At 31.3% G+C, this 21624-nt stretch overlaps 1 protein-coding gene across 2 annotated transcripts in view; it reads right to left on the reverse strand.

Moving 5' to 3' along the window:
• Window positions 1-21624, reverse strand: part of LOC126844299 (myosin-I heavy chain) — a 45154-nt gene that overhangs the window by 4128 nt on the left and 19402 nt on the right. The window contains exons 2-27 of one of the 2 annotated variants that reach the window (XM_050582395.1): window positions 17481-17578; window positions 9890-9952; window positions 7656-7908; window positions 7300-7490; window positions 6965-7183; window positions 6670-6834; window positions 6356-6598; window positions 6123-6248; window positions 5824-6063; window positions 5609-5754; window positions 4953-5165; window positions 4720-4889; window positions 4403-4539; window positions 4179-4327; window positions 3945-4110; window positions 3126-3479; window positions 2690-2894; window positions 2457-2611; window positions 2154-2378; window positions 1962-2096; window positions 1653-1882; window positions 1387-1579; window positions 1155-1316; window positions 920-1067; window positions 561-838; window positions 355-491 (exon numbers count right to left, since the gene is read on the reverse strand). In XM_050582395.1, the coding sequence (XP_050438352.1) occupies window positions 355-491; window positions 561-838; window positions 920-1067; window positions 1155-1316; window positions 1387-1579; window positions 1653-1882; window positions 1962-2096; window positions 2154-2378; window positions 2457-2611; window positions 2690-2894; window positions 3126-3479; window positions 3945-4110; window positions 4179-4327; window positions 4403-4539; window positions 4720-4889; window positions 4953-5165; window positions 5609-5754; window positions 5824-6063; window positions 6123-6248; window positions 6356-6598; window positions 6670-6834; window positions 6965-7183; window positions 7300-7490; window positions 7656-7908; window positions 9890-9952; window positions 17481-17578 (4801 nt within the window). Of the gene's footprint in view, window positions 1-354; window positions 492-560; window positions 839-919; window positions 1068-1154; window positions 1317-1386; window positions 1580-1652; window positions 1883-1961; window positions 2097-2153; window positions 2379-2456; window positions 2612-2689; window positions 2895-3125; window positions 3480-3926; window positions 4111-4178; window positions 4328-4402; window positions 4540-4719; window positions 4890-4952; window positions 5166-5608; window positions 5755-5823; window positions 6064-6122; window positions 6249-6355; window positions 6599-6669; window positions 6835-6964; window positions 7184-7299; window positions 7491-7655; window positions 7909-9889; window positions 9953-17480; window positions 17579-21624 lie in introns of both variants that reach the window. The other variant, XM_050582394.1, reaches the window with a different exon arrangement.

Consider the following 21624-nt stretch of genomic DNA (forward strand, 5'->3'; position numbering starts at 1 on the left):
TTTTATCCAAGTTTATTGGTACTACTAGGTCTAAAAAATAGTTCTTACACATTTGGAATTAATCAGACTATTTAAAAAAAAGTTATATAGACCCGTAATTTGAACAATACATAAACTGTTTGGGTGTTTGTCTCGATTTGGAAGGAGTGAACTTTTTAAATGTTTGTTTCTACAAAGTACCCTTCAGGTATGATTTCTGATCTATAGATTTAATACATGAAAAAAAATCGGTTCAGTGGTTTAAAAGATATCGTAGTTTCAGACACAATACAAAAAATATATAATAATAATAACATATCACTGTAAAAACAGTACCTTCTGAGCTTCACATCGAAACTACAAGTAAACACTTACCGTCTCAGGGTGTTTTTCAAAAAATTTCCCGACGTATCTTGGGGTTTGTTAAGCATGTCGGAGTCAATTAAAGTCCGTCGGCAATTTATCACGTTGTGATATAACCGGATGCGATCGTCGTTTGTGATGGCTTTGACCTAAACGTTTATTATTAACAGTGTGAATCAAATAAAATACACCGTACAAATAAAAAATGATCCGCTTACTGGTGCCTCGCTTTCGCTAATCCAACTGGCTAGTCCAGGACAATAGCTAACAATGAGCGATCCGATTTCAGATTTCTGTTGGGTTTCAAAGACGAAACACCTATGTGCCGAAGCGCTGTCGTTTTGGTGTCTCATTAGGTTTATTGTGAGAAAACAGTCGCTAGGATCTAAAAATATTGATTCAACGTCGGAATAGCGGAATTCGTACATGACGAATTTGTCTTCGGGTTTGATCAACATTAGGCCTTCGCAGTTTACACCGAGTATCAAACTATTACCTGTCGTGGTCAACATGTCACACATTAGCAACAATATATTTGATGAATATTGAATAGTAATTTGTAATTCTAGACACTAACCGTAGGACCAATATCCCCTGTAAGTGACGTGGAACATCGTGGTACCGTACAGTGGATATTGCATTACACACGACAAGTACAAGACCTTAGCCATGAGTTCTGACCTGCCGGCACCGTACTGTTGATGGGCTTGAGCTAATATAGGCACCTAGAATTAAAAGCGTTTTACTTTAGACTTTTATACCGAACTTTTGTGTTCTATTGTTTTATCCACAAATGAGTAATTATTATTTACCCAACTGTCAGAACTCCTCGTTTGACTTATTCGGAAAGGCAAATAGTTTTCAACGTCCGCGTAAAACTCCAACGTCGACTCTTTAGGGTCACCGAGTGATACTTGACACTGTAGTCCTGCCAACTGCAAGGCTACTTTTTCACTGACCGGGAAATCGTCGCACTGTAAAAAAATCAAATAATGAATGCATATTTGTGTTTCATGTCAGGCGTCTGGAATTTGTTGTACTCACTTTTACGACGCTGTAAACAGCTTGAGCATACAAAAGATTTACTTCAATGGGATCCTGAGATATTTCACGTGAGTGCCGAAACAGTCTACGTTTGAATATGAAACGGTTTTCACCACTACTCAACGACGTGTTACTCGCCCTCCGGCTTATCGAAGGGAAGTTACTGGGGGTGGCTTGTTTGGTTTGCTGTTTCCTGCGCTCACACGAACAAAATAGCCAAAATGAATGACGTATACAAAATATAATAGTATAATTATAAAACTCACGATTGCCAAGCAGCGATAATGTCGTAGAGATAGTAATGAGCTCGAACATGTTCCTCACCATCCGAACGACTTTGGTAAATCGACCAACCGTCGATAGACCGTAAGCACAACTTATCGGCGAGTTTACAGACAGCGTCGCTTGCCGTGTCGGTCGGATGAATGTCTATAGCTTTGGTTCGGCCGTCTAAGAAAAAGAACCTACACACGATCGTGCCGAGTCTCCTCATAGCCTAAACAGACAAATAAAATTAAGAATTATATCCGGTTTCGGGAAATTCAATCGAATAACTTCCTAGAGAAAATACTTACAGCTATTTCGACGGTGGAAGGCGGATATTGCCTGCAAGACACTTTGATGTTTTTACAGTTCTCCAGGCACCATTGGACGTATTGTTTGAGCTTCCCGTCACACTGAAGATTTTTTCGCAAAAAGCTAACAAAATACTAAAACACAACAATTAAAAACCTAGACGACGATCGGGAAAACGGTCACAGCTTTACCTTGTACAATATCTTGCTCGGTTGAAACGCAACGATGGCTAAGCATATAAGGAGCCACACTCTCTCTGTCGATTCCATACTGGGATTGTTAGTCGCCTGTCGCATGCATTGCACAAAAATTTCGTCTCTCAATTCTTCTCGGTTAATACCGGCGCCAATAATAGTCTGAATTATTTGCACTTCGTTGTCCGGTTTGACGTCGCCACGCGTATACTTGGAGAGATCCTGTGGAAATAGAATATCGTAGTAATATAGCTAACAACCACTGTTTTTCACAAATATAGCATTTAACAATTGACTAACCCTAAATAATGATATGGCTATTGTTATGTTATCTGGATCGTACATGTGGATGTGCGAAGTCGGTATAGTTGAGCCGCGGTGAAATGAAACCATTTCATACATTGGTATTTTTTCAATGGATTTGCTCTTCCTCTTTAACGTAGCAATTATTGTACCTAGGATTTAAAACGCTCGATTTTACATAAATCAACTAACATAATAAAACAGAGGTAATAGGTTTTTTTTTAAAAAACCTTCAGGTGACCGCTCATGTGCATTGAAATAATTTTCAGCAAACTCTAGGATGTCATGGTAATTGTCTTGTAAAGGATCGGCGACAGATTTCTCTTGGATATTCTCCATTTCCATTAGTTTCTTTTCAACTCTAAACTTTCGTCTTTGGTCTCTCTCAGTGTCCTCGGTACACCCGTTGTTGTATTTCCAATTGGTATTTGCACCCTATCGTATACAAATCATTCAAGTATTTAGACAAAATATTTAACTATATAATATATATCATAGGCTGTATTAGGTAAAAACCGTTCAAGCAAAAGTACCTAGCGGATTTTTATTACCTTTCAATCTTGCACAGTTTTTTTTACAAATGCAATTGATATAAGACACATCATATTACATAATAGGTATAACAAATAAGTGGATTTGACTTAAGGACGATAAAATATATTTTACCCCAGTTCCGGACGTCCTTGAGCTCGGCCTACTCTGTCGTGGTGAAGACAAAACCGTAGCAGGACTTAAAGGTCTGTGCACACTATCTACGATAGCAGGACTCATAGGCCGAGTTAACTTATGAGGAGGTGTGGGCAAAGGTGGCGGAGATTCAGTTTCTTCGTCCCTCGGAAGGACGGCCTCGTAGATAGGTTCGTCTTTAGGTTTTACAGGTTCTTGATTAAACGGAGGTGGAGGAGGTGGTGGATGTGATGGTTCCGGCAAAATAGGTTGATTTGAGGGAGACATTGCCTTCTCTCTTTTATTATGTTCCATTTCAACACTGTCTATTTCCTGTTGAATAACACTTTCCAACTAAACACACAAAATTAATCCACATTTACACACAAGTTGAATGATTGTATAAAATATGAGTGCAATAGATACTATTGATTCCGTAGTTTAGGTTTAGTGAATAAAGTTAAGTATATAAATACAGCCTATAATATTTCAAATTGCTTTTTAAAATAAAACAAAGAAAATTTCTTTAAAAACAATTATATTTAAGCTACATTATAAAAAAAATTAGGTAAAACAACATTTTTCACCAAATCAAAACTTGTTCAAATATTTTAAAGGTTTCTTCAATAATAGTTCCAAGTTTTCACGTTATATCTTTTTTTTAATTATTTATTTATAATGTCATATAATTTTTTTTCTATGCATCTTCTAGATATATATTTAAAAAAAAATAAAAAAATAAACTTTCAATGTAAGCATAAACCACGTGAAATCAATTAGAGTTTTACATGTGCAATTTACCTCATCTAAATCGCTTACTATGTCCTTCATACGGTCTCCAATGGAGTTAGTCGTTGATTGACCAGATTGTACGTCCGATAGGAACGCAAACAAATTGTCAAGATCTACAGATTCGTGTACTGGATCAACGTTTAACCTCGTGTTCAATTGTTCTGTTAACTTGGCAAACTCAATTTCAGATATTCTAAAAAATTCAAAATTGTGCAATATTCCATAAACTATGTTTTTGTTTGCCGTCTATCCTGTACGTACTTTTCTTCTTCTTCTTTTTGAGCTTGCACCTCTTTCGACTGCTCTTCTTGTTCTCTGGCAACTTCGGCTTTACGTTTTTCTTCCTCCATTCGTTCACGCTTACGCATTTCTTCTTCAACTCTTCTCATTTCCCTTAATGCAGCCGCGACCTGAATGAAATATTACACACGTGGAAATCGTTTAAGTTTTTGTTCGCTAAGACTCAATATAACAATTTGCAATACCTCACGCGCGAACACTCCTCTTAAATGGGATTGAATTATGATAGCTGCTCTTCGCTTTTTCAAAAATTCTAATCGTTGTTTCCAGCTTTTGAACGCATTTTGAATGATTATTATAGCAGATCGTACTTTTAAATAATCTGTTACACAAAGAAAACAAAAAATTGAGATATTTTGTATTCGATTTTTACATAAGTTAGGTTATTAGTTAGTTATTTTAAGTCGGTTATTACCTATACTTAAAATTTAAGGATTGATTAATAATACCGAAGCTATATACAAATTATAGTTAACGTAATAGTGATTCGCTAAAAAATTACCTTTCCTGACAAAATAACCTTTCCAAGTTTGTTGAATAACTATAGCCATTTGGTTGAGCATAACTTTTCGTTTGTCTTCGAGAGGTTCGTGAGCTTTATTTCGTAAAAAAACTTTGGATTTACCTATTTGGCATTCTTCGGTGGGAATATTTTGTAAAGTCAAGAACGCGCTATAAAATACAAGAAAGGAGTTAGGTATAATTACAAAAATCTAAACACAACGCAATACATACTTAACAGCCGAACGTTCATCATCCGGTAACTTTTTCCTAACTAAACATCTATAACGGCTTAGAAACTCATTAAATGATAAATGTATGGGATAACCTTCTTTACGAATCCTGATAATGTCCAGCATTCCTAAGTATTTCAGCTGATCCAAAACAAGTTTTTCGTTGTAATGGTCTGGAGCTTTGATCATATTTGGTTTAATACACCTCACGTACCTAAAGTATTTCATTAACATATTATACGTCTTGGACATTTAACATAATTTCAATAGAAAATTTTTTCTATTTTGAAATTACCAAGTGTTAAATTTACAATACAATGATAATACGATAAATATATTTGATAATCTAGTTTCATGACTTTATCGTCATGCCCTTTATTGTTTCAGTTTTTAATATTTCTAATAGCTGTATTATATAACGCAATGTAACCACTTTTTTATACCTATTATTCAATTATTGAACAGTCTTACCCGCATTATAAGAAGAAAACGTAATTGTGTGGCTAAACTAGATAATTTAAGTACATACTAACAACACTTACAAGCATTAAAACTTATTTTTATCCAATTAGATGCCTTTGTAAATAAAACATAATTTATGGTACATATTTTATAGCAATTAAAAAATAATTCTTAGATTATATAAATCCTACTTACCACGGGTTTGTGGACTGAAGAACATCGACTAGAGCTTGCAGTTGATGTCTAAACGTATCACTTACAGTAGGTCGCCCTTTGGTCGTGCCTCTGGTCGTCGTTGAGTTGTTATTACCCATTCGAGATACAGTGGCTCCCAGCAAATCCTTCATATTAGTAATTTGCTATGTTAGTAGAGTTGTGAACGAATTGCACATTAAAGTATGCGTTTATACCTGGTACTTGATGAGCTCACGGACAAAGACATTGGTCGAGCGGGTCATAAAATCAAAGAACACGTCTTGCTGTACATCGCGATTTTTGTCAACAAACCCACTGGCCGCATACGTCACCGATCCGGCATAATGCACAATGCCGAATTCAGACTCCCATTTTCGACGGTCGCCTCCCTTCACAAAGTTTGGATGACTCTCAAATTCCGTGTGCAAATTCATTAGGTAAGTAGTGTCAGACCCCTATAATAAAACAATTTTAAATTAGACTAGGTTTACACTATATTGTGAAAGGCAATTACTTTCGGCATATGGCATTGCTCGGTTAACAGTTTCAGGATACAACGAGGTGGTTTTTCAATGAGTTCCAAGCATGTCGTGTTGTCTGTGAATTGAATGTGGAAAAATTGAATTTCTTCTTGGCGGTACTATCAAACAACAATCAAACGACGTCAAACGTACATTTCAGAATTATATACACAATTCACATGCACGTGTATATTTTATAAAGTTATTAATTGAAAAGCACACTTACGATCTCCTGTTCTAGAGCGAAAACATAATGGTTAAAAAATTTGTGAAGTTTTTCGTTTGTGTAGTTAATGCATAACTGTTCAAAAGAGTTTACTGCAAAATTTTCGAATCCGAATATGTCCAACACACCCAGGAGCCTAGACGAGTCTTGACCCGGATTTGTACAAGTATTTATATGATTTACCAGCCATGCAAACGTTCTCGAGTACAACGCTTTAGCCATTGCGTGTCGATTTTCGATAGCCTAAAATCGCACGAAATACAGTTATGGAAAATATTTACACCAGTCAGTAAAATGTGTTTTCATCATCGTACCTCTTGTAATTTCAACGGTATTTCCGTAATATTACCTCGGACGTTGATCTGTCTGAGTAGGGCGACATGAACAACGTCTTCGGTTTGTAATCCGAGCAAATGAGAGACAACCGACAATATCTCATGATCATTTTCTGTCAGTTGGCATTTTTCGCCGTCAATATCCTAAAATCCGAGTACAATAATATTTAAAAATAGAAAATCATTTAAAATAATGCTCTGTACATATGTGTACAGAGCATTATTGTATTGAGTGTAGCATAATATGTAATATGCTCTATATTGTTTAACTCACCCGAAATACTGTGTTTCCCAGCCAAAGTATGGCAGACAGAACGCAGAAAATGCCATCCACCATGTTCAATGGTATGCGTAACACATTAAAAGCTAAGCGCAAAGCGTCGAACTTGTGTACATCTGAAACTCCGTCAATTTTGATACATCCAGACTGGTTCAAATAGTTGTAAAACTCAGGTGGTTTCAATTTGTACAGTTCCACCAAGTCTTTGTTATGCTGTTGACGATATATATATATATATATACGTATACACAATAAGTATTTATCAATAATTTACTGAACCAAAAATATTAATGTACGATCTAGATTATATGTTTTTAACTTTGACTTACCCTTGCGCCCTCCGCGAGCTGATAGAACACATGATAATTTCGCTCTCCCGCACTTTGAAAAGTTATTCTCGACTGTTCTAGCAAGTAGTCCTGAATTATACAACCCTTTATCATCCATTTGTTGTCAAAACACACTTGCATGAATTTCCCAAATCTACTAGAATTATCGTTCCGCGCAGTCTTAGCATTTCCTAAATACATTCAAAATTACAATTATAACTTAATCAACTTATTTCTTTTATTTTCAAAAATATAAAGAATTGTAATAAATGCCAATTATTTAAAAGCAAGATATGGAAAATAGTGGCAATGATTTCTTTTTAAGTAATTTAAAAATATAGAAGTGCGGTACACACCAAATGATTCTAATATCGTATTAGCCTCAAGTATTTGTTGTTCAACCCACGTGCTGATGTTACTAGTAACTGAGCATAAGTATTGCAAGATGAATTTGGTGGTTTCTGTCTTGCCTGCTCCACTTTCCCCCGATATGACACACGATTGATCGATATCGCCAGTTTGGAGACTGTTGTATGCGGCTTCAGCCACAGCAAACACATGTGGCTCCAAAACACCAATTTTAAATCCATGGTATTGAAATACATAATCCTATATAATAAATCAAAACAATATAAAAATATTAGTTTTGAGGTATTTTTTTCTAAATTTGAAGGAAAAGAAGTAAACTTTTTCAACTTTTGGTCGAAGGACCTGAAATTTACTGTATATAATGATAAAATCAGTAAAGTGGATAAAAAGTTATAGACCCAGAAAAAAAATTACAAACACATTATTGTTACAAACCAATAAGTTCTCAGCTCTGTGTTGTAGCTAAAATTAATTAACATTGTCGAAACGATGAATATAAATCCTTTTTATTTAAGCCTAGATTAAATTGTATTTTTTTTACACAAAAGGTCATCGTTGAGACTTAAGAAATGTTTGTCACTCTAAGGTCTTTTTCTGAGGCCTAAAGGTTTTATTACAATATTTTTAACCTTTAACGAAATGCCATTATAATATTAATAATAAGGAAATATACATACATATAATATAATATAGTAATAATATGACTTTTCCGTCGCATTTGTTAAAAACTGACTATTTCTTTATATGTTTCTTCACTTTATTTAAATTTAATTATGAATGTCAATTAAAATGTGACTTAGTTAATGTATTGATCAAACAACCATAACGCAATAAGCATGAATTTACTAACGATAATTCAGTTTTGTCAATTATGACAAAAAACAAATTGGTTCTAAGAACTCGAGTTTCTGGCAAACATGCATGATCTAATTAGAGCGTCAAGTCTGACTATTGACGTAAGTTTTAATTATACATTGTCATTGACATTTACTAATTATTAACTTTAACCGGTGCATAATTTTAAGTAAAAACAGCGAATACACCGGATAGCTTTTATTTAACAACTAAAATGAATTTCAACTTTTATTATTATATTTTAAACGGCGCATTTCTCAGCAGTTTCGACTTAACCTGATACACAATGGAAGAAAAACATGATACGGTAGCTTACAAAAACGCGACAATATTAACATAATATTATTATCGTTTATATATATATATTTAGTTATTAGGAGAGAGAGAGGTGGAATCTTATGCATATTTTGTTCTTCACAAACAAGATTTTATAAATGGGGGCGCGGCTCGTTGACAATTCTCGAAGTTAATACATCTTAAACATCTTTTAATCGTATTCTAGAAAGAACGATTCTAGACCAACTCGAGTGTGTAGTGTGTCCCAAGGCGTTTCGGGGTCAGAAAACGCGTACAAGGGATATACCGAGGGGCAATGAATGTAAAATTTGGCTGTTATTCTACCTCGGCACTGGCCACAACAGATCAATACTTGGTGGGTGTAGGTACACGGAGAAAAACGTGCGTTGCGTTTGCAATTGCCAACTCCTCCGCCGGCTGAGTCACACCCCTAGTTAGAGGGATAGTTTCTGTTTGTTTTAAGTATTATACCTATGCGAAGCGTAAAAGGAAACCGGTTTTATAAATACAATATATCAAAATGTAGAAAGTGCGAGACGAAGGAAAAATAATGCTGGTTTCATGTTAAGTATTACAAAAAATGTCCAATTCAAAAATAACATTGACATTGCGTAAAAAAAGTACTTTCAAAACATATGTCTAATTTCAAAATCAACTGTTCTGTATATTTTTTTACATTGGATATAGTAGTTTACTACAGCATATAACGCGACGAACGTGACAAATTATATCGAAGAAACGATTAAACCGCTATAAAGGTAATCTCACAAGTCACAACACTACTGACACGGTGTTATTTTCTGAATACAAAACCGAACGTTCATCATTAACTATCAACCAATTCACTAAAAAAAAATTGTCTTTATAGTCATATATTGTAAAAAAATGTACCCTCCTGAACGCTTTTAAGACCGAATTTTTTTTTTATAACCACATTTACTAATATATGCAAATTTATAACTATTGTGCCTATTTAGCAACTAAAAAAAAGAAAATTTTAGTTTAACTTATTTATTTAATATTATTGTAATAGGTTGGAGATATAAAGTATAATTACTAGTATACTTACATTTGAATATATGCCCAACTCTTTATAAGGATTCACAGCAACTAATATCGTTCCAGTGTAAGTCTGATTAAAAAAATATGTTAAGGAAATTCATCTTTAGTAAACATTAATGTTGATCCATTCTAAGTCTTACATTAGTTCCACAGTATCATTAACTAGTGTTAAATATTTGATTAACAGATATCTGTAGATTAACTTAGGTAATATTATGCGCCCTACAAGTTGGAACCTATTTTCAACTTGTGCCCATTTTATCTGATATTAATGATTATCGGCAGAACCAATAACAAGTATTAAATAAACTGGCCTAACCTCGCATTTTTTGGTTAATATTACCGCAGAACCTAACCTACTCGAGATTGTGAAGTTTGTAAGACTATGACTACACTGTATAATTTTAAAGGATAAAATAGGTATTTTATTATAACATAAGAACACAAAATATGAGCAAATATACCTACCATACAGTATAGCTGTTTATTTAATAATTTAGGTAATCGTATACAATCTACACACTAACGGTACATTTTATGTATATATTATATAATTTATTATATTAAATATAAATTACAATAAAATAGATAAGCAAAACCGTTAGTAAGCGAGGTAAGCGCACTATATGAGTTGAATGGCATACAAATAGAATATTCAGATGATAATTATTATTCTCTTGAAATTCGATTGTACCAATTGAATACCTTTAATTAATTTACCTACACCATATATATGTGCCGTTTCCAGGCTAATATGAAATAATCTATATTTTCTATTATCAGTCTTTGCTTAACTCATTTGTGAGCTTAACTTCCGGTGCTGTAACACACTTACAACAGCTGTTAAGTCAGACCCAGCATTTTTAATTCAATCATCGGCCGTACGCCAAAACCGGATTGGGTATACATACATACATAAATAATGATGTGGGTTATTCGCAGACAATCCCATCTCTGTAGGCAAGTAATACAAAAATAATATGATCGCAATTTACAATTATTTTAATTAGAAACAATAACGTTGTCGCAGCGTATTCATCCCCTCGCTGGTACGACATGTGTCATGTATAAAAGGAAGGGCGGTTCCTAAGGGGTCAACGTTACGGTCCACTGCAACAGCAGAAAACCCTTGCATATATATGTATGATTTATTATAATGTTGCGGTCTCGTTTTCAGAAACATGATCACACACGCGACCAAAGGTTTTTTGTTTCAGTTCCGCAATAGACTACTTGTTTAAGTCGTTAATAATGTTATTGTATCGACACAAATAATAATAGATGACTTATATATATTTATATTTACATAAGGGACTCTATATAGTGTAGCTGTCCACTGTATTAAAGGCACAGCGCTGAAAGTGCAGCATGGGTTAAAGGTTGGGAGAACGAGATGAAAAATTAATTTGACATAAATATTGATTTTAGTCAACGAGTCACTTGAGAAGGGTCGTTAAACTTATAAGCCGACAGGACTTGTTGACGAGATGCTCTTATGTTTACAGAAGTAAGGATGCGAAAAACTAGGTCGATTACTGTACTGTGCAGAATACATTTTTTGTATAGCTAGTAGTACAGTCCAGCACAGTGCTTGAAGAAAAAAAAATCTACTACAAGTGCAACACTCGATACCTTTGTCCTTATTGTGTAACACTTGTGAAATAATAACACATGTGATGCCGTATACAAGATGTTTCATTAATGATAGGACCCACTCATTTTTTCTGCAAATAATCAATATTTCATCTTTTTCCTTTCTTTGTTTCTAACTACTTTTTGTAAATTTTTCATATATTAAAAAAAATTAATTTTAATTTATTTTAAAAAATTATCAACTTAAAATTATATTTATTTTAATTTAAAAAAAAAAAATTTTAAAGTTTATAATTTTACAATTAGTTTACCTACCTACATTTAAAATTATTATTTGTACTTATTTAATGTTTATTCTTAATTCAATTAATGTTTATCCTTAATAAAATAAAATTTTACTTTTAATACAAAATATAATATTTTATCAAAATATAGTATGTGTAGTATTGTGTAATGATGTTTTTGATTTTTTTTTAAATATTAGTATTATGTTTTCGTGAAATCCACGAAAATTGTTCGGCACATCAAATATCAAAATGACACAGTTAAAAGAACTATTGAGACCATATTTGCAATTAGCCTTTTTCCTTAGACGAGATCAGTTTTTATAAAGTAGAAAAGAAACAAGAAAAATCAAAAAAAATATACATTCATTGGATAAGACAAGGATATAAGCTTAATAGTAAAAATGTATATAATAAATTTAAAAAGATATATAAAAAACTAGCTGGTTCGAAATTTGGCTTAATAAAAATAAATCTTGATACACAAAGTCTTAAATCTTTTTCCCCGTGTATATTTTCAATATACTTTAAAGAAAATGAATGATCACAAATGTTATGATGTTATAGAGTCCCTAATCATGTGTAATAAAAATAAGAAAGTTAAATCCCCAAGGACTTCTACATATTTCAAAAAGAATCCTTTTAGGTGAATATGATTTGCGTAAACTCGATAAAAGAAGTATAAGGATGCAATCTTTTGGGATTTATACTTATCGAAGTTCATATTTCGCCCTAGAAAGCAAAATCACGTTTTAGATATGATTTCAAATCGGGCAGAAGGGTATGTATGTAACAAAATCAACAATTCTTAATTTTACACAAACACAACAAAATAACCTCATTTTTTATTCCAAACCCAATCCTAAAAAGCTTTTTAAAGGGATTAAACTGATCTGTTGTTTTATATTATGGTTATGAGAATAGATTTTTTAAGACAAGTACTATATCTTTTACATATTAACTGTAAACGATTTTTACAGGCAAATATGAGCTGTTAATAAAAACTTAATAATATTCTCACTTGACCTTAAAATTAATAATAATAATAAAAAAAAGTGATAAAAGAAGAAAACTGTTTTAAAAGTTGCCATTTTAATTAAGAATTGAATTATTTCAAATCAAAGGAATAAATAATACAATTTTAGGCTTAAGGATTGTAGAAGTAACAACAGCATATTGTCCAATGTTCATCACACATTTTTAAAGCCCGTGAGATAGATTTAAAAAAGGGAATATCATTGGAACTCATTCTGGATTACTAGTATTATCTGGGTTAGGCCAGTAAAGGAGATAGTTGCGATCAAAACGTTATCTTTAGAAGTATTTGTGTTGTACGTAGTTTGAATTGTATTTTGGTTTTGTCAAACGTTCTTTTAGCACGTAAATATAAACAATAATAATAAAATTAATTACTTAACTTACGACTCTTTATTTTTTTTAGTCCAAACGCCTTACGGGAAAAAATTTCAAGCTTTTTGAAGAAGTCCTATTTGAATTTTTTTTTTTTTGAAAGAGGAAGAAATTGTATATATTTTTTATTTTTTAAATTTGAATTCTGTATGTCGTAATAAACGTCTATATATGGGCATAATGTGGCGCAGAGGTTACCTCGTTATCACTTTGCACCTAAGATTAAGCTGTGATGACAAGGGAATTTTAACGGTTGTCTGTTCCATGTTTCTACAGTATGGGTTTACACAAACCAAAATAATCAAACCAACCAACCAAGAAGCTAATTTTTTTTTTTTTATTAAATCAACTAACCGCCGGATTGTAACTGCAAACGATGAAATTTCAATATTACCTAGACGAACGATTTCGGTAAAACGCGTTCTATCGTTGCAACAAAACAACCTGATGATTTTGGATATTATTGATTCTATCTGAAAAAAGAAGGGGCAGCGAGTGGAGGAAGACAAATGTTCCGTTAAAAATTACTTTCATTTGCTTTGTAGATTGATGGCCACAACGGTTTTAGAAGACGTCGATTAACGCCGGAACCACTGCGTTGGTGTGTGTGTGCTGTCGAGGGTTGTCGGTCGCACATTTAGGCTCTGCGTGAGTCATCGTGATGTCCTGTGACGCGCCGCCGAACGTTCCACCCTTTTAACTTTCCTGTATTATAATATATAATGTCTGTACACGGAGCGACGGCGGCGACCAAATGAAAATAATAACAATAATAGACCGATATGACCTCTTAGCTTGCCCCTCGAGGGATGCATCGAAAAAAGAAATTGATCGAACGACTGCTGTCAACCCCTGCCGGAAAAATATTTATTACTGCGATTTATTCTACCCCAAAAACGTTAACGATAGCTGTTATAGGTATGAATATAAATAATAATATACCTATAGTACAAATTGAAGTATTCTATTAAGTCCCAGTTTAAAAAAAAGTTCTTATTTTTAATATTTCTATTACTTCCCTTGTATTAAGTTCTTTAGAATTATTTACATTTTTTAAGTAATTTAACAAAAGTTATGCGTGATTAATATCTAATAAATGTCCCGCAACAAGAGATTTGCGTACTTCTTAGTTTTTTATGTTCCTTATTTGTTCTTTAAAACTAACCCCAAAATTTCGTTTTCCGACCTACATAGCATTTATCACATTCTTCACATTGTATTTTATAAATCCCGGATTTTTCCTCTTCCTATCTTACTTTTGGTGCTACCTAATAAAGATTTTAAATTACTACTTCTTGATGTAACTAGATAAACAACTAAGAACATTTGTCATATTATTATGTGGGATAGTCTATTTGACTTCCTGTAGGATTCCAAAAATATAACGGGGAACTTTTTAATATCCCCGTATCTTCCCGGTGGTTGATTTATTATGCAAGAAAAATATAATGTTTTAAGTCAATTTTGTGCGAAAAACCTTATTAAAATGAATATTATAATGGTAAGCTGTGCAACTTATTTGGTATTTAGAATGACTTTTGCCTGTAATAAAGTTATCATTTTTTAAGTTGAAACTTAATTTTTGAAAACTTACAACTAATTTGTAATCTTGATAGTCATGTTATTTTGTTTTTGTCTGTTAAGTGTGTGACTTATTAAAACTGCGTAAATCGCATTTCTTAAAGTGTAATATGTATTAGTGGTTAAGTCTAGAAGCTAGAAAGCCTTGTCGTCTACACCTAAACTAACGAACATATAACTAATATGTTATATTAGTTACAACTCTTCAGTTGTATATTAATTGCGAAAAAATATTAATATTAATAAAATGTATTTGCTTACCTTTATATATCAAGATATATAAGTATGTCTTTAAAATCTAAATTTGGGTGTAAATTCTAATTGCGCATAATAAATAAACCATCCTATGCGTTATTCAGCATATTCGATGGGTAGTCAAAAACAAGAGACTAATAATATGTTCTACCCGATCAAATACCTCTGAACGCTAGCATGTTAATACTTGATAATTATTGGTTTAATGGTTATTTAACCATACAAAAGGGATAAGCTGTTAAATACAAAAAAAAAACAATAATAATAATACCTTTAGTTATCATAAGCAATAATGTAAGGCCTATCAAGTTTGACCCTTCTCCTAAACCAAACCTAATTTTTCCAACATACCGATATAGTGTCAAACATGGTCGCGCTATTTCCTGTTGTGCGTTATGTCCTAGCAATAACAGAAGAGAAATCATTGTCTCGCCTATGACGAATGATAAATGCTTAATATTCTATGTTAGTTCCATTCAATCGAAGTATCAAAATACATCTATGGGCATCACACTGGCGAAACGTATCATTCTAACGTAATAACCAAGCACAAACATACAAGCGCATATAAATTTATTATCGTATAAATGTGCACTTTTATGATGATGTGATTGTGTTTCTATAGCGATAATCAAAAGGCACTGTATAGGTCTTACTCCCCAGAACACAATATGTCATTAACACAGCTGCAAACCCATTTTAAGCAGCACTTCATGATTATATATATTGAATATAGTATCAACGATTACAAAATTATAGATTTCTATTCCGTTAGAGTGTACTTTTTTTATATACAACCCAGTATTATAATCAAATATCATATATTTTTCACTAAATCTTATCTTAAAAAAAAAATGTATACAGAAGCTAACGCTGCTGTAAGTTTCACGGATCAAATTTAACACACTTTTATTTTGCTATAAATTGATTTTATTAAATACATGAATAAGTAATATGAAGAAATAGTGTTAAAATTACCCTAATAAATTGCTCGAGATTTTGGTTTATCACGAATGATAAAGAATCTTCTTCTTCGAAGAACTCTAGTTTAAATTAAATATAAGAATGCGTCTAGTAACAAGTTAATTTTGTAATTTTTCGTATTTATTCTTTATTGTACCCAATATAATAAACTTTAACAAAAAAATTGTATTATTTTGTTACAAAAAACTACAAAGTTGAAATAAACACAAAATGTATGTACTTTTTTAAAAATGATTTTTACCCTTTAAGTTAAGCCGCATAATATCGTTATGCAATGTTAAAATAGTAAAAAATTGTAAAAAATATTTAAATTCTAGAAAATAAAACTGTTTATATACTTCAATTACATAGCTCTTTAATATTCAAGGAAAATGTGTATTATTATTTAATACCATACCTTCATACATGGTAATAGTTTATTGAAGTAGACCATGAGATCATAGGAACTATTATAAAAAAAATGTTTTGTTTCAATTATTATCAACGTAAATTAAACTGACATCATAGTTTAGGTTATTGTGTCAATGTTAATAAACGTTCACTTCCTGCTAAACAAAATCAGGACATTATTTTGTTTGGCTTTGCTAATGCAAGTACCAAATAACAATAAATTATTATTGTATTTTCTAAAATTTCACCAAGTAAACGTAAATATAATATTAAAAAAATCTGTTAACTCATGTATAAAGAAAAATTATTGTTATTCGCAATTTTACCGTTTCTAAAATTTGGTAGTTTTAATTTAAATTACCTAGGCACTTAACTACCTTTTTTCATCCCATCTCCATTATAACAATTAATCAGAAAAACAACAAAAATATTAACCAAGTATAGTTATCAACTATTAAAAACGAACATCAATATTATTCATCAGTTATATACTATTAGCATGTTTGTGTTAAACGTATGATTTAATCTTAAATCTTAATAAAGTGATTATATTAAAACAATTACACTATACTCTGTTTTGTGTATCATGTACTGCCAATAACTTCAAACGGTTTATTTTTAATCTGTTATATGTACAGCATTATACATCAAGTATCTTACATCTATGTAACCTGCTCGATAAAACTCAAGATCATAAATAATATGCATTGACCATTGATTACCCTTTTATTAGATTGTGCAATAATGCAAAATACCATATTCGATAAAAATTAAAAAGTACTTTAAAAAGTGTACCTTTCCTCTTGTATGTATGGTTAATTATCACATAATTCAAAAGAATGAAACACTTATCAATATTTGATTTATGTACTTTAACAATATCATTTGTACTATTCAACTCATACACGTAACTATTCACAACACAAATATATTATGTACCTATCATTTCACTTTTATAAAAAAAACTGTGGTGTTTTTTTATTATTTTATTTATTAAGTTTGAAGTGAGTGATGAATGGTACTCGCCAAATACCCAATAATGCATTAGAATTTAGATTTATGGGTGATACAGTTTATCACTAATTTTTTTAAAAAGGATACGTATATGTGGTTTTTAGAGTATCTCGCTTGTAGGTTCCGGTTAATGACATCTTCGTCTATGTCCGATATCGATGTCATATCAGGTACTCCACAACTCCCTGTAACAAAAATAATGTAGTGTTCAATAATTATAAATAATTTTCATAAATAAGTAGTACAATAATGTATTCAAAAATGTGTGTCTATGAAAAGCCAAAGGAATATGTAGATAACGATAGAACTTTAGCGTGATATTCAAAACAAATTTAGTTTCAAACAAAAAGCATTCAAAATTCATGGGACTCGTAGTTCACTCGATTTGGTAAAATTATAATGATTGCTGGTGTAGGTAATCTCTTATATAATTTAAGCCATGGGCGTTGACGAATAGCCATAAAAGGTAGAAGTTAGAATATAAGGTATACACTTTTAGTATAAATGAGTCGGTAACACATCGCATTTTATCCCATTATTATTAACACTATAATATTTAGCTTCTTGTCATTTAATGTCCCAGTGGCAAAGGTTATTCCAGTTGTTTATAAATATTGTACATGTTATTTAATATTCAAATGCATTCTGAACGTGTGAACGAACCCACACGTTTAAAATGTACGTTCATTACACTAACAGTTAACAAAATACTGTCATTATTAATATAAATGAGGGTTTACGGATTAACTTTTAACTATGTTATAAAAATATTCTGAAATTAACATATTTATAGATTAGGATGTACAAAAATGTAACAATGTAAAAACTCATTATACATAGTAATATTATGAAAAGGTAAAGTAGTTACTATAATTTTTACTATATATTTTTGAACATAATAATATATAATAACGTAATATTAAGAGTAGTTTAAAGAAAACATACGAATGGACTAATTTAATATTTTGTATTGTTATAATAATAAATAGGTAACCTACTCAAAAAAAATACTTTAGATTTTATAATTAGTATACCATACAACAAAACATTCAACCCAAATTCATCTAGTAGGTAATACTCACGATAAGAGATTTTAGTCGAGTTTTTTAAATGAATTACTCGTAGGACAGTGGCGTGCACAGTAGGCTATAGCCGACCCAGTTATCCATGTTATTATTATATTTTATTAAAACTAATGATATTTTCCGCTTTTATCATTAAAAAAAAAAATTTCATTGCATCGTTGTTTCTGTTTTTTATCCCTTTAGCAACATGCTTTCTTATGATAGGGAGTGTTGAGAACGACAGAAAGTTAATTTCTATAATATAGCTCACATCAATGTTTTCTAAGAACTCTAGTACTAAGACAAAATAAAAAAATGTTTAGTTAATTGCACTATGACCGTTGTATGTTAAAGGAAAATTTAACAACTATATATAACTATTATATATATTTATAAATAAATATGTATAACTAAAATTATTGAATTAAAGTTGAAAGCTATTGTCGATGATACTTCAGATTATAGAATTAGGACACCCTATATGGCCCTAGGATATTCTAGCGAATAAAACAATGCAGTTATATTCGATCGTTTGGTGAAAATATCGTTGTCGTATTATCATATTATGTTATTACAACAGTGTTATAATAATCGTCGACCATTATGCAATGTGCGTGAAGGGTTCAAAGACATTTGGGCGTTTTAATAGAACCGTATTAAACGCATAATAATTGAGTCCACGGCTGCCTTAATGTATAATACATAAAATTAATAGTCTATTATAAGATAACTATTATTCAATATACATTACACATGCATTAACATACATAGCGCGAAACCATCCAATTTACATCAATCGCGGGTTGTGTATTTTGTGACATGTCTGAAGTTCACACTGTAAACTGCTTGTTAATACAACAAAGTTTACAAGCGAATACAAAAATGTGTCAACTGTAAGGCAATTAAGTCACATGAAATACAGCTCTACAGCTTAAAAGAAAGGTTATACTATTTATGTAAAATAATAATTATATTCTATATAATACAACCACTATATATATCAAGCTTGCAAATGAATTGACTGGGCCTAGAGTTGTCTGGATTAACCTTGAATTACGATATAGAGATTCTATGGTAGACAAATGGTAATATTAATAAGAAAACATTATCAAATCAGATGTCAAGAATTTGGGTGGTATTATAGTTTTAAGATGGAAGGAAGTAGAAACGACCAACGCTTTTGCGGAGTATGAGCTGAATAATAGTGAATGAATTACTACAACCGTTCAATAACAATTATTTTATTCAGAAGCTAAACCACCCTTGTCATAGAAATTCGACGATTTTTTTTGTATCAATATTAATATTGATGATTACTTGAAAAACAAAATACGTCAAAACACAGTTATAGGTACTATTAAATAAGAACTACATAAGTGTGTTTGTAGTACACTGTTTTATGGATAACACAAATTAAGAAGATAAATTAAAATTTGCTCAAACACATTTTATTTGCACACAACACACATGTGCAGCACAGATGCCGACCGGATTTGGTATATTATTAAATATTTTATCACAGCTATACGTTAAATTACTCCATATTTTTTAGTTGCAAAATCAAACAAATAAAAGCCATATACTTTGCTTTTGGTAGTTTGTACAGTTCTAAAATTCCATTTCAGTAAACTTGGTAATTTAAAAAAAGATACTCGCAATAATAATAATATGTAAATACTATACATTCTGTCTGTCAGCTAAAAATGATGTGCTCTGCGGTTGTGTTTTTTCTTAATCATAAAAAAAACCTTTAGTTTTATCCGTTAACGATCGAGAAAACCAATAAAGGGCGTTTATTGCCGCCTGCTTTTGCTGGGAATCATCGGTCTGAAAACGCAGACTCTTCTAATACTGATGTAAAGAAATTCTTCAACGTACAACAGCTTTTTTTATTATTTGTTCTTAAATTCGACCCTTTTATAGTGTCGGCGACTTACTTAAGTAAAGTAATATTGTAAGGTCCATATAAATATAAGGCAAAGAAAATTATTTTTGAAGATTTGTCGAACCATTTTTTCTCAAAACAAGATTATATAGTGGAGTATACCGTATTCGTGGAAACCCCTTTTAATGTTATTATATAGTTTTTAATTAAATTGGGTTGTAATTGTAACGTTTTGAAGTGGATTTATGTTAAAATATTTTTTTAATAAGACACTAAGCTTTTTGCTGTGAACTCAAGTGCTCAATAAATAACAATAAAATCGGTAGCGTTAAATTTGACTTAAAATGAACTACTTGATTGACTTATTTTTACTCAGTAGTCGAAAAATAGTAATTCTGAATCACTTATTCGACCTTTCCAACTTAATACTATATAACTTAATACTACAATATTTAGAATAATCCCACATCAATTACAGTTAAGTTTTAACCGAATCATTTTTATCGAATACAGGATACATTTTACAATATATATATACTGTTTTAATCTGTTAACATGTATTCATCATCATGTCAATTGTTATTATAGATTATTAATTAAATATTTAATGAAGTATGATGATTAAGTTATTTTGCAGTCATGAGAGGTAAATTATGTATTAAAAACATTCATAATATACATTATAGACCCCCAATCAACTGAATAAAAACCATATACATGACTTGAATAAGAAGTGTTCAGTAAGCATCTCCTATAGACTATACACATCCTCATACCGATCATCCTGACTACCATTTCAATTGTACTCCAAAGCGAATGAGAAAATGTTAAACAAATAATTAGACCAAGAAACAACACCATTTTTATATCAGTACGCAAATTTCTCAGTATTTGCTGACGTCATCCGTACTAATGAACTAAAAAAATTGCTAACCTTTCACAATGCCACTTGAAGTTTAATCGATAACTGAAACTATGTAACATGTGAAATTATAGCAGATTTCTAATAACTTATCTAACTCAAATTCATAAATAATAATACTAATTATTATTATTTGATAACATATTACACTATTACAGGTACATCAGCAATTGTAGGTATAACATTATAACTTTAAATACTTGTATATAAGTTATAACCGTTTATTATGCTACGAATGTGATAAATAATAATTATAATGATATTTTAAACAAAATTTAATTTGCGAATTGCGTAGCTACTTATAAAAATATTGAAAGTAAGAAATGCGTAGAGCTGTTATTACAATAAATTTAAATTTAA

Source organism: Adelges cooleyi, unplaced genomic scaffold, assembly GCF_023614345.1.
Source record: "Adelges cooleyi isolate 19-005CV unplaced genomic scaffold, UGA_ACOO_1.1 ACOO_flye_CR_arks_rails_tigmint_CR_PRNA_651, whole genome shotgun sequence".
Taxonomy (NCBI): Eukaryota; Metazoa; Arthropoda; class Insecta; order Hemiptera; family Adelgidae; genus Adelges; species Adelges cooleyi.